Here is a 17,425-nt window from a genome sequence, read left to right as displayed (position 1 = left end):
GGAGGGCAACAGTTTAAATGCTCTTATTTATTGATAGTATTTTATGTCAAATTTTCAAAATTTATAATTTCCGCATTTCCACACAAAATTTCCATATTACCACATTTTTACCACAAATTTTTCATTACCACATTTTTACCACAAGCATGATGAAAATTCCACAATTGTGGTAATTACCACAAAAGTGGAAGCGCTGCTCCCTGGCGCTAATTAGTGTACATTCTGTATTACAACACCAGACATCATGGTATTGTAAACTCGAAATCCTTTAGCTCAGTTTGTCTTTATTTCTAACCACTACGGTTAAGAACAGCATAAACATAATAGATGTGCAGAAAAAGGTAAAAGCGACAAAATGCGAATGTCACAACCAGGGTTGCCAGATTGATAAAACAAAAAAGGCCAAATGCATCCCCCAAAAAGGCCAAATTACAGAAAAAAAGGCCAAACCTGAGGTTTTGTTCTCTTTGTTGAAATCAGTGGTGTTTTTGCACTTACTTTCAACAACAAATTAGATAATATTTACCCAGTTTCTATTGTTCTACATGTTATCTGTTAAAGAAGAATCGCTTAGTAAAATTCCTGAAAAAATGCAATCCATAAAATACAAACAGATAGGTATGGAAACAATTACAATACAACTGAAATATGCATACAACATTAGGCTAAGCGTCATCCTGTAGACTAAAAAGCCATTAACGTCCACCAGTGAGACCCAGGTGACTAGTGAGAAGGAGTTAATATTGGCATATCACTTGATGCAATATAAAATAGTATATATATACAATATTTATACCCAATATAATTACTTGTAGGCTACATTAAACACCCAACACTGCAAAATCAGAGAAATCAATTGCATTTATGTCCAACATCTTTCCACAATGAACACTCCTTATTATAGGAAAGCTAGCGCCTCTGCCATTTCGTTACTGCTAGTTTCACCATAAACAATATCAGATGTGAAACGCCTTATCATTATGGCACTGCCATCAAAGTTTGTGCAACATTTTCCATTCAGCAGCCTGTCCGTTTGTATTCGCAAAATCGTTTCCAAAAGCTCAGTCTGCATTTTGTTTCGTGTTTATTTTCACTGCAGTAAGTAATGAAAAAATCCTCTCTACTACTGCATTACTGACAGGGATGCAGAGACATGTTAAAGCATAGCTAGCAAGGTCTTTGAAATGGGCATGATGTAAAACGCTACACCAAAACTTTTCACTGTTGCTAGGGATAACCAAAAGAACTATGAAAACCAAAAGAAAAAAAGGCCAAACAAATGCCAATCGGGAAACTAAAAAAGGCCAAAAAAAGGCCAAGCGGCCAAACAAAAATTGTCCAGCCAAACACTTTTCAAAAAGGCCAAATTTCTGACATTTGGCCGTAAAAAGGCCAATCTGGCAACCCTGGTCACAACGTGCTTGAGACTGAAATAAAATAATCAATGTAAAATTTGTTATCGTCGCAACCATAAGTGTTTTCCTAACATTTTTATTTTTGGAAGGGGCTTTTGGCGTTTTGCTAAATTTGCTAGCTTGTTACTATTGGCAAAGCATATAGAAGTAATCATTGTAGGCTAGCGAAAAGCACAATCAGCAAGAAGACAGTCAAGATACAATCAAAACTACGAGCTATCAAAGATATCAAGATGCAATCAAAGGCATGACATGGGATCTCTTTTCCATTTTTCGTAACTTTTGCTCTTTTTCTTGCCATGAAACTTGGATTGCAGTAGGCCACAACTCATGTACAACAATTGTTAAGTTCTTGACAGAATTTTAATTGTTGGTGTCCACTATTCTGCTTCCAATGTTGTCTATTAGAGCTTGGATAAGCAGATTACTGTCAAAAGAAGCGGAGTCTCTCCGTTGAGCTTGGAACTGATTCAACGGCAAGCTTTAAAAGGAATAGTTTTCTTTGCTTCCAGGACTCAAATTAACAACTTTTCCTTTTGTTGGTAACAAACTTGTGTGTTCATTTTGTTGTTTTCCATGTTCGCGCCAGCAATGAAAAAAGTTTTCCTAATCTGAACAATCTTCCGTCAAGAATTCACCTGCTATAATTTTTTGATGGCAACTCTAATCGTGGAAATGTCATTTGTTGCTATGTGCTGATGCAGCTCGCAGCTTGTCGCACTAAAGGGTAACTGAAGACTGAAGGTTTTGTAGTCGTGGATGATATGTACTGTAATAATAAGTAGTTAAGTACATTGTACTATAAGTAACTTTATTCATGCTTTATTCATAGTATTTGCAAGGTCGTATTAATTTAGACTTGCACATCATTGTGTTTAGTTGAAATCGCCCTCTCCCTACTTGCTTGATCTGCCCGGCCAAATGGCTACTGTTTTTCCCATGTGATTTGTGATAATTTGGGTTGTAACATCACCAGACTTTGAAAAACAAAAACGATTTGATTCAGAAAATTTCAGTCAAGCTGTTAGTCTTTTGCTAACAACGCTTATATATCATCACCAGTGACCAAAAAGTTAAAAAAAAAACTAGAAAATTTCAGGCAGTACAGTAGCAGCAGTTAAATATGACAATTCAGTTCACACCCCCAGGTAGCCATTATATAGCCTATGAAGGCAGTAGCAGATCTAGGTGAAAGGGAGCAATGTTGGATTAATGTAGACTTACACATCATTGTGTTTTATTGAAATCACCTCGCTGGATCCTAAAGTAGAGGTGTAGGCTACTCAACTACTCATGCTTGGTGTCGAATTCATTATTCAATTCATATTCGAAAACATTGTTAGACAGAAAAACCTCAATTACATTCTGGTTAAAAGGTTACCAGTAATTTCTTTGTTTCAGCCTATAAGGCCAAGGGTCTATCCTTAATAATGTGAATTTTTATTGTTTTTATAAGGATGTAATATTATAAAACTTATACTTTAGACCTGTGGAGTTCTTAATTTCTAATTGCATAATAATATCTTGCCTTTGGATCATGAGTCGAACTACAAAAAATGCTCCATTTGGAACAGACAATACACCTGTTTTAGAGTACAAGATTGTGGCTGGAAAAAGGGTTGAAGTATTAGCACAAAAGGATACATCTCAGCACAAAAAGTAACAATCTAAACCTTTTTCAAACTATCAAAATCTATGCTAAATCAACCTTTTTCAATGATATTTACTTATGTTCATTGCATGTCTAATGTATGGTACAATCGAAAGGGAAGGATGTGATTTTTAATAAGTGCATCTCAAAAAGATCCTTTTATAAGTTGTTAAATGTTTCTCTAAAGTAGTTTTTTCATAATTTATATCTAGGCTACTATGTTTTTTCATTTTATTATTTTCAGCTTAATTTATTTCAGTGAAAATCAACCCACTACAAGCTCCAACCAATGTGGACCGCATGGTACACCTTCAATGTCATCGCAGCCTATGTTTAGAGATTATGAATATGCAAATTTGCTTGAAGGCTACAATACAGCTCAGCAGCATAAAGTAGCACGAAGGGTATATTGTATATTTTTTTTACTGTAAGAAAGCGTAATATTGCACAAGTATGGTGCACAATAACGGTAATATCATATTTTTTTCTAGTACTTCCATTTTTCTCACTTTAGGCCTATATATTTATTTTAATAGAGTTTTTATACAAAATCTTAAATGACCTGTATTTTAAGATAAGTGAGTTGTGCAGATGGTATTACCCTGTACTGAAATTTCACAATTTTCTCATGTAACTTTTCATATTTGCTCTTACTGTATGATAGTTTTAGAATAATACTGAGTGCTTGCTTTTTGCACACTTAACCAGCAAGGGTCTTTAAATTTTGTCTATATACGGTATATATATTAATGTTGTTATCTCCTGTCAAGAATAAATTGTTGTGTAGATATCTTCATATACTTCTCCTTTTGGTGATAGAACACAATCATTTCGTCATGGAAGTCAGGATTTAAACAAGCACCCAGTTTTGCCTCCAATAGAAAATTCTCAACCTCAAGGTAAAACACATAGTTTCGTTGTAGTTGCATATAGTTGATTGTCCTTTAATGCTTTGCTTTGACTGCTTTATTGCTAAAAACATAATAGAAAAATTTTAAGGTTTGAAGTGTTATTTGTTTAGTTTATGCAATTGATTGAGTTTCGCTTTGTTTAGTTTATTTCAAACAATTGATTGCCAAGCGTGACATCAGACAGTGAGAAATTTAGTTAAATTAATGCAGAATATGCCAAGTAGATCTACTTACAACATTGTGTTTGGCATGGTAATAAGTTATAAAATTTGTATTTATAATATTGTTTAGCCTATCAATTTTTACAAACATTTATTAACTTATAGATTATTTTCTTAGGAGCGTCGATATTTGAATCTAAAGTATTTACTTTCGGGAAAACTTTTGTTCATAAAATTGCGCTTAAACAAGATTTTCACTGTGTTTCTGATACTAAAGTTGTTTCAGATTCATTAGAAGCAACAGTTGCTCATAGCTTACGTGGCTACAACATTGAAAAAATCAAGTAAGCTTAAATTTTTATTAAAAGGGCTCCTATCATCCATTGTTGCAGTTTTCTAAAACCTCAAAAAAGATGGATTGGAAATAAATTAATAAGTGTTAATAAGCGTGAGACATATTCATCTGGTTTTGTGCCTCTTGTATCGTCACTGGTGTGGATCTTCTTAAAACCTGACCTGATCTTGTACTAAAGTTAACCAGTTCATTCTACTGTGGCAGATGTCACTCAATTGCGTTTTGCGCTGGTGGCTGTTGTGTAATTGTTTGTATTGCAACCTACCGGTCAACCAAGTCTGCTTTAGTAACTTTCGTCCTTAACTAATATCCTTTCGGCAATTACTATTGCCACTACGTTTGCAGTAGGTTGATATCTTTTAATGAACAAATTTTTCCAAGTTTTTGTGAAAAAACTCACTTTTTAATAAAATTGGTCACCACTTGTGCATTGTGCATGCTAGATTATTTGCTTTTTGACTTTGCTTTCAAAAAAGCTTTTTTACTACTTGTTTTTGTTGATTTTATTTTCAGAGACATGTACGTTGAACTGTCTTCGTTTGATCGAAAGTTGACTGGTTTTGTTATTGAACCACAACTTGGCCTTACTACTTTGCGACATAATCTGCCATTGAAGTTAACAACAATGCAATGGTTATTTCGTCAGTTTTCTGGTTCGTATTTTACTAATTATTTTGATTTTCTCATATCGTTTTCAGTTTAACATAGATGCTACAGCAAATCTATAAAAAATTGGGGGGGAGGCACCAAAGTTTCAACGAAATTACATTTTGTAAGACAGATGGACAACAAGGTAAGTTACGTAACCAAGTGCCCTTCTCTCTGAATCAGCTACTGCTATTATTAGTTTATTATGAACTATTTCTACAAAATTTTCATACAAGAAATTATTAATGCCATTAGGAATCTTTTCACTGGTTTTTATAAGTTATTGTTGTTATTGCAGACCCTAAGCATCCTACTAAAATCAACTACGAAAAATTCCTACAGTTTCTTTCTTCTTGTATGACCAATCCGCAGCTTCTGGAAACCAATGCTCCCAAATCACAAGATAGGTACTTTGAACCAAGTTTTGAATATCGTTTTAAATTGTATGTTTTAATTTTGTATGTGTAAGTTTTTTTTTAAGTACAGCAGAAAAAATGCATTGCCAGTGTGTACATTTTAAGTATTAATAAATATTGAGAAAATTTGTTGAGAATGATTTAAGAAAGGGTAAAAGTATGATTGTCTCAAGCAAAATCAATCACAGTATAATATAATTTTAAACCTTTTTTGGTTAGATCTTTAAGTGTTCCAAATCAAGATGAAATTCGTTCGTTGGCACCACAAGAATTGAACAGAATTTCTAATTCTGTTGATGAAAAGCTTGTTGCAATGTTGAAAGAACAACTTCAGGGTTGCGATGGTATTGAATTGGGGAAACTGAAACAAGCTTTACTAAATGCTGACGCTGAAAGGTACCAAATCTTAAATACCAGCCTTGCTGTGTGATTCTATATTCTTGAGACTTTGCACACATAATCTCCACCTCCTTACCTACGTATTCAGTACTTTCTTGTGTACCATCTGGTACTGTCTACCATCTGGTACTTGTCTAAAATCTGGTACTTTCTTGTCTACCATCTGGTACTGTCTACCATCTGGCACTTGTCTAAAATCTGGTACTTTCTTGTCTACCATCTTCAACGATTGGTAGTTACCAGCAAGAATAAGTTTCAGCTGAAGATTTGAAGCTTTCAGCAGTGATAAAATTAAACTTAAATTTCGTAACGGTATGCGTATTTGTAATCTGTATGTCGCTGCAGCATATGGAGTATTTTGACCGGCAGGCACTTTTACGTTGGACAATTTTCTCTATGAACCAGCTGACTGCAGCATTGTGAGCCATTTAGCACTCAGCCAGAGGGTTGGTTCTTTCTTTGAACTTTGTTTGGTACCGTAATTCTAAAAGAAAAAAGAGTAATAGCAGGGGTGGGAATCGAACCCACGCCATCGAAATGACTATTCCCCAGCCCTAACCCTCTAAAAGCTACGCTGGCCACGAGGAAACGTTCATTCAATTCTCTTTCTAACATGCGTGACGGCAATCAGCTTATTTAAATCTTGCTTTTTGATTGGTTAATAAACCTTATCCGCTGCAGTGACATACAGATTACAAATACGCCAACGGTATACTTTCAGTCACAATCAGGGGCTGATTTGCTTACCACCCGAAAAATAATCACGAATAGGCTATGCAGACCGAGTTAGTTCACAAATTGGCAAGAGGAGCACTCATTGGCTAGACATTATTTTGCACGTACATTAAACGGGGTACCGTACCAAAAACACGCAGATCTAAGTGGCACTGCTGGATTTAACATTGTCGAGAAGGAAGCATTTACCACTAGACTTAAATTTCTCTTGTCAAATCCTTTAGTGCTGCTTAGTATTATATGATTGCGGTGACAAGCCAAACTCTCAGCCAAAACTTCAGATTGAAAACTCCCAGATAAATGCTGATGATGCGCTAAAATTGCTGTGATTGCAAAATTGCAGTGATAACAGCTTACCTCTTTCAGATTAGGGAACGGTGAACTCCAATCTGGCATCATTCTTCACGCATGCGTAAACGCACGATTGCCGTTGACCAGCTCGATTCTGACGCACATGTTGCAACAAGCGGAGATCGCGCATGGAAACGTCAAGTGAGGAATTTGATCGTTTGTTTGCTTTATATTTTGATAACATTGGAAACATGCGTCGACTTGTTAAGTACGTTCGCTTAGCTTTTAACTAAATAGCGAAATATTTGGAACTTGTTTATATGGTGTGGTGATGTATAACGTCAATGATATCTGATGTAGTCGCTAATCACATAAAACCCTTTACACCCCGTTTCACCCAAATTTGGATCATCAGAGTGCATAAATCTATTCTGCATACATCTCATGTGCATAAAATCTATTCTGATTGAATAAGTAGGGTGAAACATGCTGTAAAAGTTTTTAGGTGACTACTGACTAGATTAGCGACTTTTTTTGATATACAATTGATTGAGGTACAATTGATTACAATTTTTTGATATAATTTGCCCTGTTTGGCTTTTTTGCTTGGCATGGAGCACTTTTTTTAATATTATTAGTATTATATTTATTGTATTAAGTCAATTAAGTAGTAATGCTTTAACTTGTCATATTATTTAATGTTTCTTTAATAGTTTCTGTATTTTTTAATGTCTGCGCGTTTTCTCATACGTTTATATTTGCTTCAGGTTATCATACGGTAACGTTAAACTAACGTTTATCAAGTAAATATGCCATTATTGTCGCTGTTTCATAATGTTGCTCTTTCCTTTGTTTGAGATCGGTAGCTTGACGCGACCGTTGTTGAATCAATTGCTCAGTTCTTAATCCCATAAGAGATGATAGGGTGAAGTGGCTTTGTTCGAGCTCATTTTCGTCGAAACAGGTCTTTGTCTGGCTATTATCATTCCAATGCTCTCATGCGAATGTTTTATCAACCGCTTGCCAAGCACTCATGACGTAGTCCACCCCTTGGCAACTACGGTTTGTTCTGAACAATACAAATATTGAGCTTAGAAAATCTAACTAGGGTCATGCAATTTTGTAAAAGTGATAGGCTTACACCACTTTTACTCTACAAAGCATTTTTTTTATACAAGTTGTGAAAACAGGTGTTCTTATCAAAAAATAAAGAGCCCAAAATGTAGATATTAAACTCATATTCAACAAACGTTTCGAAAACTATTCTGTCTTCTTCATCAGTGCTATATATGTAAACAATCTCTTGTGCCGCTTAGTTTTAAATTAAACTGAGGCTGATATCACAAGGACTAATTAACAAGCGATTATGAGTGAAAAAAAGTAATAAATGTCTTTCTTGCAATGATACGTAACAGAAGTCTTTATTCGATGAAGAAATGTATCTCAACGAGAGCAATAGCCTACAATCACACCTACCCTGGAAAGTTTACTAACATGAATCCAAACCAATTGTCATGCACAAAATGGGCAAATTGCGGAAGATCGCACATATTACGTAATAAGAAAGTGAACAAGAAAAGCAGTTTAAACAAATGTCGGAATGCTAACTTGCATAAATGTGCTATTTTACGAAAATACTCTGCGAAAAACACAAGTTGTAATTTACTGGATCAACGAAATGGGCATGCCAATTCAAAATAAGGGCTAATATCAGTTCAACGGTTGAATAAATATAATGGTACAAATGCCAAGTTCAGCTGCGGAGATCTTTCTTTAATGAATGACGTTTTCAAAATTGTCAATTTCTTTTTGTCCTTGACTTTCTGTATGCAGTTTTGTTTTTCTCAATTATATCATGTCAGTCTCGTGCAAAACTGTATTTTTTTTCAGTTGGCGTCAGTTTCTATTGCCGCTAGAGTGCGTATGCATGCAGCTAAATTTGAAGACGAATGACGAATTCAGTACTGACCAGCAGAGTTCTAATCCTGCCTTAGCTGCGACGCGTGATCAAAGTCGTGACGAACCAAACGGTATGTCAACCTTTCAATTACGTATTAAGCACATAGAGCACAACACTGGTTAGTTATTTTGCTTAAGGAGAAGTTGCTGTTGTTTCGTATGACGCTACAAGTTCAAGCAGTTTTCATTTAGCCAATTCATAAGGACGCATCCATGAGGGAGAAGTGGGAGCGGCGTTTCCAACTTGGCACAAAATTTCAATACTCGTTTTTCATTTTTGTTTTGAAAAAAAAAAAACGATTTGACACAATTTTAAACTTAAAATCACTTTAAACGCACAAAGAACAGAACATAGGCTTTAATTAACACACGAAAATCAAAGCGTTGAAACTTTAAAAAGACTTTAACCCAATGATAAATAAAATTTAGCTCAAAGGATAACTTTACCACCGGTTGACAATTGCGATGTGATATACATTTTTGTGTGATTATAAACTTAAAAATAATTTTAATGATGACTTTAAACATTTTTTTTCTTCCATTGATGTTCTCATTTCTCAGTTACTTAGCCTCTTTCATTTTTTCTGTCTTGCATAGTCGTTTATCTGCAGTCCTTCTGGCCGCAGATTCCCCGTGAGCTTTCTCAACAACAATGCAATAGTCTTTGTATAAGTGGTTTATTTTTATGAGAGAAGCGGGACATATTCCAAGAAAAATGCCGAGATAACACGCGCACATCAATTGATGCGTTATTTTTGAACAAACCTTTTAAGGATAATATTAATTAAACGTGTATCTGGATGTTCATTTAGTTTAATTGTATTCTATCAGGGTTAGGGTGTTTCATGATTGTATGCAAAAAAAATAATTTTGGATTTTGATGATGCATACCCCCTCATTTTGTGAGGTTGAGGGAGAAAATAAGAACTGTAAAGGTTTTAGCTTGATTGGAGGTCGTTTACTGACCTCTCAAGGACTTGATAATTTTAGCATTATGGGGATACGGACTTCTAAATCAAAACTGTTTAGCAGTGAACTACCGGTATTCTTAGACAGAACTAAACGGATTGAAATATGAACAGTCATATTATAAAAGCCACAATAAATTCAATTCAGGCCAGCAGCAATATTCATCGTTGCATCGTCAGTGATCCTCTGTTTAATGCCAGCCTGGATCGAACAAAGGCGACATCTCGACAGGCCATGCATATCATTGCTCTTGCATTGGCACCGGCAGGTGTTGACATTCAAAATAATACACTATCAACAAGTTCATTGTACAGAGCACGCAAAGAGTCTCGAAAAGTAGTTGGTGGAGTGTTCAGGGATAACTTTCGTCCCGTGGTACCGCTTGTTGCCCATTTTGATGGTAAAATGTAGCCAGATTATGATGGTGGAAAAAGTGATCGTTTGGCTGTGGTGGTTTCAGGCCAACGTGTGGAAAAGTTGCTCGGAATTCCCTGTCTATCGGCTGGAACTGGACCGCAGATGGGGGAAAAGTTGTCCAGGTCCTGCAAGAATGGACAGACATATTGCTGCTGGCCTGAAAAGTTGTCCAGGTTCTGCAAGAATGGACAGGAGTCACGGATCATCTCGCTGGCTTATGCTTTGACACCACCGCAAGCAACACATGCATTCATTCAGGAGCAATCACTGTAGTGCAACAAGCATTCGATCGGGCTACTCTTCCTTGCTTGTCGACATCATATTCTGGAAGTAGTAGCGGCTGCAATATTTGATGCATCCTTTGTGAGCTTCGGACCAGAAATTGCCTTGTTCCGGAAATCCAAAGATTTGTGACCATTTATTGACCAATCCCTTTCAACTCCTCTTGATGATGACACAACTGGAAATGAAAAACTGTCTGACGCTGTACATGCCTGGTTATCTGAGCACAAGTGTGAAGTTATCGACTTGCTATGTAAACAGTTGTGTGAACAATGAACATCAACTGAGGATGGATTATCGCGAGTTCATCATCCTGGCCATTCTTCTTCTTGATCATCTCGTTGCAGATCCAGCATAGTTCAGGCCACCTGGTGCATATCATCGTGCTTGCTGGATGGCAAAAGGAATATACTGCCTCAAACTCTTTGCTTTTCGTCACTAGTGTAGTATAAGCTAGCTAATCATGAACTGCAGGCACTCCGATGCATTGCACTATTTATTGTGATGATTTATGTGAGGATGTGGGTAACTGCACCGGTGACCACATTAGCCCCGAGCAATGACCTATTGCTGTTGCAGTGTTGCAGCTGCTGGAGCAATTTGAATGCATGGGTCGTCAGGTGGCAAAACAAGCCATGCACAAGATGTGTGGCCATCTGTGGTATTTGAGTGAGGACCTCATCTGTCTTGCTCTATTTGATGATGCCCTGCCCACCGATCAGAAACGTGACCTGGTAGCAGCACTATCAAAACCAGCGAAATCCAAGGATATTTGTCGAGTGTGCTCTGATGACATGGCATCGTTTAGTGCGATGAAGCTCGCCGACTTCGCTACGCTGCATTCATTGTGTTTATTTGAAGCACTCCACCCTCCACAGGAGTTCTTCAGCTGATCCAGAAACGTGGGAAAGTCGAGACTATAAACAAGGCAAGGGGCTTGTACGTGCACTCAACGTAGTCAATGATTGTGCCGAATGAGCTGTCAAGTTAGCACAGATTTCAATCTTGCGCTCAGCAGCAACGAAGAACAATGACAATTGATGTACCAGATTATTGAGTACCTACGTCAATTATTAGCAACAATGCCAGGAAAAAAATGACATTCTTGCCATGCTACCATCAAAATTGTAGATTTCATGTTCGGATTTGTTCTTATGTTCTCATTTGTTTGCTTCATTTTTCCTATGGTATTCTTTCAAGATGTTGAATGAAACGCTTAATAAGCTGAAGTAATTTACATTTTACAAAGCTCGCGTTCAGTAATCAGTGCATAGAGAGTGAGTTATGAAAAACCATTCAAGGAAATTAACAACTAGGCAAATGGGTCTATTATTAGCCTATTTCGTTTTGGTTATGGTCATATTTGTATGCAATAATAGGCATGTGGGGCTAGCGCCAATGCATGAGCATAGGATTATTCCATGCAATATCAATGTCCTTTGAGAGGTCTGTTTATGATATCCAATCAAGCTAAAAGTTTGGAAAACTTATTTTCTTACCAAGCCTCACAAAATGAGAGGGTATGCATATCCAAAATCCAAAATATTTTTTTTTGAAACACCCTAATATCAGGGTGTTTAGTTAATATTTTTAACAAACTTTGCTCACCATTTATGTAATTTTAATAAAAAATTATTGCACACTCAAAGTAGTTTGACTGCATTGTTGTACTAAAATACCATTCGCGATTTCTGATATTTTGGTCGCTGTTAAGTATCTCAACCGACTACAGTAACTCCAAACAAAACTCCAGCATATACAAATTTTTTGACTTGCCTCTACTATATCAACGATTTTTGAATTATTGCTGGTGCTGACATGATGATAAATAATAATGGAATAAAATATTACATTTGTGTAAATTGTTACCTTTAACAGCAATTCATTTTAAGACCCAACTCGTTGCAATGCTAGTAACGTTACCAAATATCTTATTTCGTTCCATTTAGGCCAAAGCAGTACAACAACAATGGAAAGTGACGAGCAAGAAATGTCCTCTTCGCGCAAAGTTTCTTTGAGAAACCAGCTTTCTGCAGGTCAGGAATTGTCCTTTTTTGCTTTTTCAAATTCCCCCTTCATGAGATCGGTTGCGTTTGAAGCTAAACAGAATGAACTTTCACGCATCGACTGGGTTAGTAATTTCGAATTTGAAAATCATGTTCAGCAAACAAATTAAAGTGGGATTTAGAAAACGCAAAGCAGGCATTAATAATGATTAACTCTCTTTGCGTATGTTTTAGCAGTTACCCACGACGTAAACAAAACAAAAAGTTGCATGGACAAAGCGCCTTTAATAGTTAGGTAGGATTAAAACTTCCTAATTAAAATTGATTTTCGAAGTGCGGTCTTTAGCCTTAAAACGCTGCTGTCGCGATCAACTTTTGCTGCAGTAGAGGAGATTCGTTTCAATCTGCAATTTACGTTGTTTGAACATTTTTGCCCCCTCATGGGTTTGGGTTAACTGATCCCTGATTGGGTTCAGGTTGGGACGAGCGGCAACCCTTGGGATCGAACAAGCCGCTTTCTTCGGCGGCGACGACGTCATCAAATGAGGGACGCGTTAATTCTCCGCTTCGCACAGAAGCGTGGTTGAGGAACTTTACAAGACTGGCACATGCTCTTAGAAGTTATCATCCACTCAAGAGTGGTAAGCTTTTTTACGAGAAACCAACTTTACTCTATTTTATAATTTTAAAATTTCCTGTTTTAAACATACAAGTAAAGTAAAAACAGAGAGAGACTGTTCACCAGGCATTTGGTAATAAAATTAGTACAGTAACTCCGTAATAGTTTATCAGTATGTTTTTGTGTTGTGCCATCGTTGCTGAACAGGTTGTGTTAACCTGTTTTAGCCACCTTGATAAAGTCAGTCGTGCTGACTGACGAAACGTCGGAAATACAAAAGCTAGTTATCATCTTTAACATCACGAGGTAACCTAGTATATAGTCACCAGAAGAACGCAAACTAATTTTAATACAAGTAAAGCTTTGCATTATTATTTTTTCTCATTTTTTTACCAGATACCGATTCCGATTGTAAATGTAGGGCCGATGTCATCGGCATTATTTTTTTTTCAGTTGAACTTTTCCTAGTTACGGTTTGATGATTTGAGTAATTTGTGTCGAGGTCATCCCCAAAGCTGTGGTTGTATCAAGATGGCAAGGAGGATGTCATCCAGACAACAAAATGACAGATTTTGCTGTCTGGGTACGAACACAATGCAGACTAGGCCTAGTTAAGTTTTTTTTTATTGAATACGACATTGTGGTTTAATTCTCTGTGTGTGTGAAGAGATTGATGACGGGTTTGATCGTTTTTTTCTTGAAAGTTCGGGTTTTGTGGTGGGGTGACATTGTAAAGATTACACGCATTCTGGTTCGGTCTATCACTTTTTTTATATCAATGATTATTTTCTACTTAGAATGCGCGTGTTTGTTGCATTTTTTTAAAATAGTTTCTCCTTCATCGTGTACAAATTGTCAAGCAATTCATGTGACATTTAAACTACAAGATTCAATTACACTTACTTTCAAGTTTGATATAAAGTTATGGGTTAATCCCACAAGGGAACGCAATTACCGCTTTCCTATTTTGCATATATTATGGAGTATCGCTCAGTTTTGAAAAGAATTGCATATTAACGCCATGAAAACCTCTTCAGTGAATTTCTGCTAAATGTAGCGAGTCTTTCATCTCTGCATCTTATATAAGTAATTTTTATAGATTTCACTGCATATCGCAGCGTGTCGCCTAACCATAGCCTGTTGTCTGTGTAATTACCGATTAGCCTTGACTCTTTGCAATTTTTCTTACTTTAAGCATTCGCCATGGTTTAAAACATGGGTGTCCAATTTTTCATCGTCACGGGCCGCATTGCATGAGTCATCAGAATATAAAAGTTGGATGCATTGCGCCGGATCGTTCAAAAATTAATAAATTGGCGGATAAAGCAGCTTATTTGGCGAAGTTATTTTTTTATTGTCCACCAACAGTTATCTGATGATTTGAATCGCCGATTTACTGATAAACTTTGCACAAATTGATTCCTGATCAACTAATCAGACGCTTAACGTAATCAGCCGCTCAAGAGATCCGCTGTTAGCTCATCCAATCCTAAGAATTTTCATCCGGACTGATACCGTCTCTTCGGAAGTGTAATTCTGACAGTTTTACATAATTATAAAGGTATTGAATTGCTAACACAGGATCGGCAATCGAGGTTAAAAGATTGCAGTTTCCACTTGTTGGTTTATATATTGTCAATGATGCATATATATCATGCCATACATGCCAAATATAAACACATGATTCAGATTCAAAACATTGCTCTGGGTTGCGTGTCTTGCAAGCAAATCAATATATTCGCATAAGCGGCGTTGAATATTGGGACAGATTAAAACCGATCTATAGATTCTATACCGGTCCATTCAAGTGTTGGTCAGGGTTTGTTGAAGAAACCTTACTACTATTTTACCCTAAAATGAGATGTAAGATATGGTATGAAATATAACAAGCTTAAACTATTTCCTATGATCTCAATCCATCCAACTTTAGCTTTAGAGTACTTTACATAATTAAGTTATATTCTGCTTAGGGTTTCCAACACTTTTGTTATAATGATTTTGTATCTAGCACTGCCAGCAAAGTTGCAGTTGCCTGCATGAAACTGAAACTTTACTGACTGGGCAGTGGTGTAGGTCTATATGCGGGGAGAGAGATCGTCTAGGATAGACAATCTATCTCCTATGTTTTGTCTAATCATCTAGACAGCAAAATCCGTTATTTTTACATTGATTCAACGTATGTGGACGTTGAATTAGTGTAAAAATGACGGATTTTGCTTTCTGGAATATTATCTAACGAATATTACAGACAGTTTGCCTCGATCTGAAGTCGAGCGTATGGTGAACAACTACAACCTCATCTATAGTCTCGGATTCTCTGCCGCGCATATTTGCAAAGCGTTGGATCGGTCAGAAACGCCTGATTCAGATAGTCAAAATCCAACCGTGTCCATAGATCTTGTTTTGAACATGCTGTCTTCAATGGCGAAAGACTAGACAATTCAAACATCTGCACGTCTGATAGTAGATTAGGATAGTTTACTTCTCATTTCACAGTGATACTCTTTTTACACGTTTTTTTTTGTAAATTTTATTAGCTTATTTGCCTTCAGCCTGGGCCGCTCTTGAACTTTGTCGTTTATATTTCGTGAGGTCATCTGTAGAGCGTTCAGGCATCTTAAGGAACCACACAATTTCACCGAGTGATAACTATATCGGTTTTACATTGCCAAACGGTGCAATGCGTAATGTTTGATTCTGATTTTAAAGATAATTTTTACGTGTCTTGCGAGATCGACAAGCTTGTGTACTAAACATTGCACTAATTTTCCTTGACAAAATTTTCTTCGAATTTTTGCTCAGTGAACATACGCACTGAATGTCAACCGTATAGGTTTCTCACAGCTGCTTTTGTATGTTGTTGATTATTATGCAACTACCCGGACAGCAATTTAGCCATTTTTTCATGGATTTATCGTTTACAGACGTTGTAACTACTGATTACAAGTACAAACCGTACGACTGGTTTACTTTCTGGGTAAGACCGATGTGAAAAAGGTGATAAACGTGTCTGTGGTTTCACAGATCACTTTTCTTCCGGATATACATCGAAATTCTTAAACTTGTTTTTAATTACATGTAATTTGAAAAAAAATACTAATTAACTACTCAGAAAGATCCGCCCAGGATCTCCAATCAAAGTCATCGTTTTTGTGTTAGCAAACGTTGATTTGTGGTTAAAATGCAGTTTTATCATCCTTTGAATCGCAATCTACTTGATTGAGCAGGATAACGATAAAATAAACGTATAATTATTCTTACTGAAGTGAATTATTTCACCAGACAAGCTCTGTGTCACCAAGTATTCAACATCAGTCTATTTTAAGCTGAGTCATGCTGCGGTTTAACCCTTTATCGCTCACCTTTGCAAATGTTGCGAGATTTCTTGTTTTACTTTGACATAGCTAAGCTTGTGCATCTATCTGCCTTGCAAGTTCCATCCCAGTTTATTGAAAGTTTCAAATACTGTTTACACAATGTTGCCTTCCTGTCGGACGCCGTATGTTTTATCGGCATTGTGTGGGTTATTATCGCCACGATAACATACGATTTTTGCAGGTTTGAGGTTATTAAATGTCAATGTGGCCAGGCTTTTCTTTATTTACATTTAATTTTTCATGAAACTATAAGATTTTACACCAGTAGCCGATGACGACGGCGTTGGCTGATGCCGCTATGCTCGTTGTACTTTACTTGATCACCAATGTCACTTTTGCTAGTCTATAAAATAGCCTACTGTAGCTTAATTAGCTGTTAGGGCCTTGTGTGACTACCCAGTAACCATCTATTTGATTTATTAAAACCTTTTTTAACAGTTAGCTTTTAACCACAGTTGGCGTATAACCAATTTTTTTAGCAATCTTTTTATTGAACTCTTATACAAAATGTCTATTTGTAATCGCATATGTAGTCACTGTACTTGTACTTTAAAATGGTTTACTGTTGAAGGTGAAATGTACCTCAGGCCATGTATAGCGAGTCCACATGTATTGTATTACCCGCGTACATGCCAGATGTAAATAAAAGTTTGCAGACAAAAGTTAAGTTGTACGGTACACAACAGGCAAAGAATCAGCGTTACTCGGGTCACGTTTGTTCGAGTGAAACGGTGATGACATGAGTTGTTTTGTGTTCATATACAGTAGAATTCGTCTAATTTGTTATGGTTTAATTTTTCAGTTCGCCTTATTC

At 36.5% G+C, this 17,425-nt stretch overlaps 1 protein-coding gene across 1 annotated transcript; it reads left to right on the top strand.

Moving 5' to 3' along the window:
* Nucleotides 1-2,882: 2,882 nt before the first annotated feature.
* Nucleotides 2,883-17,313, top strand: LOC145778292 (uncharacterized protein C1orf87 homolog). Its single transcript, XM_082589754.1, has 12 exons — nucleotides 2,883-3,074; nucleotides 3,326-3,470; nucleotides 3,854-3,965; nucleotides 4,425-4,482; nucleotides 5,007-5,146; nucleotides 5,440-5,548; nucleotides 5,777-5,953; nucleotides 7,058-7,183; nucleotides 8,873-9,012; nucleotides 12,559-12,645; nucleotides 13,092-13,256; nucleotides 15,483-17,313. The coding sequence occupies exons 1-12, from the start codon at nucleotides 2,953-2,955 to the stop codon at nucleotides 15,668-15,670; spliced, it is 1,569 nt and encodes a 522-aa protein (XP_082445880.1). The 5' UTR covers nucleotides 2,883-2,952; the 3' UTR covers nucleotides 15,671-17,313.
* The last annotated feature ends 112 nt before the right edge of the window (nucleotides 17,314-17,425 follow it).

Source organism: Aplidium turbinatum, chromosome 10 (genome assembly GCF_918807975.1).
Source record: "Aplidium turbinatum chromosome 10, kaAplTurb1.1, whole genome shotgun sequence".
Lineage (NCBI taxonomy): Eukaryota > Metazoa > Chordata > Ascidiacea > Aplousobranchia > Polyclinidae > Aplidium > Aplidium turbinatum.
The sequence above is the reverse complement of the archived record's forward strand: the minus strand, read 5'-3'. Positions and strand labels throughout refer to the sequence as shown.

What these genes read in the sequence shown, in the direction of transcription:
- LOC145778292 (XM_082589754.1), top strand. Translation starts at nt 2,953, where the DNA reads ATGAGTCGAACTACAAAAAATGCTCCATTTGGAACAGACAATACACCT. An exon ending in ATCGCGCATGGAAACGTCAA is followed by an intron (nt 7,184 to 8,872) that starts GTGAGGAATTTG and finishes ATTTTTTTTCAG; the next exon opens with TTGGCGTCAGTTTCTATTGC. An exon ending in GAGAAACCAGCTTTCTGCAG is followed by an intron (nt 12,646 to 13,091) that starts GTCAGGAATTGT and finishes GATTGGGTTCAG; the next exon opens with GTTGGGACGAGCGGCAACCC.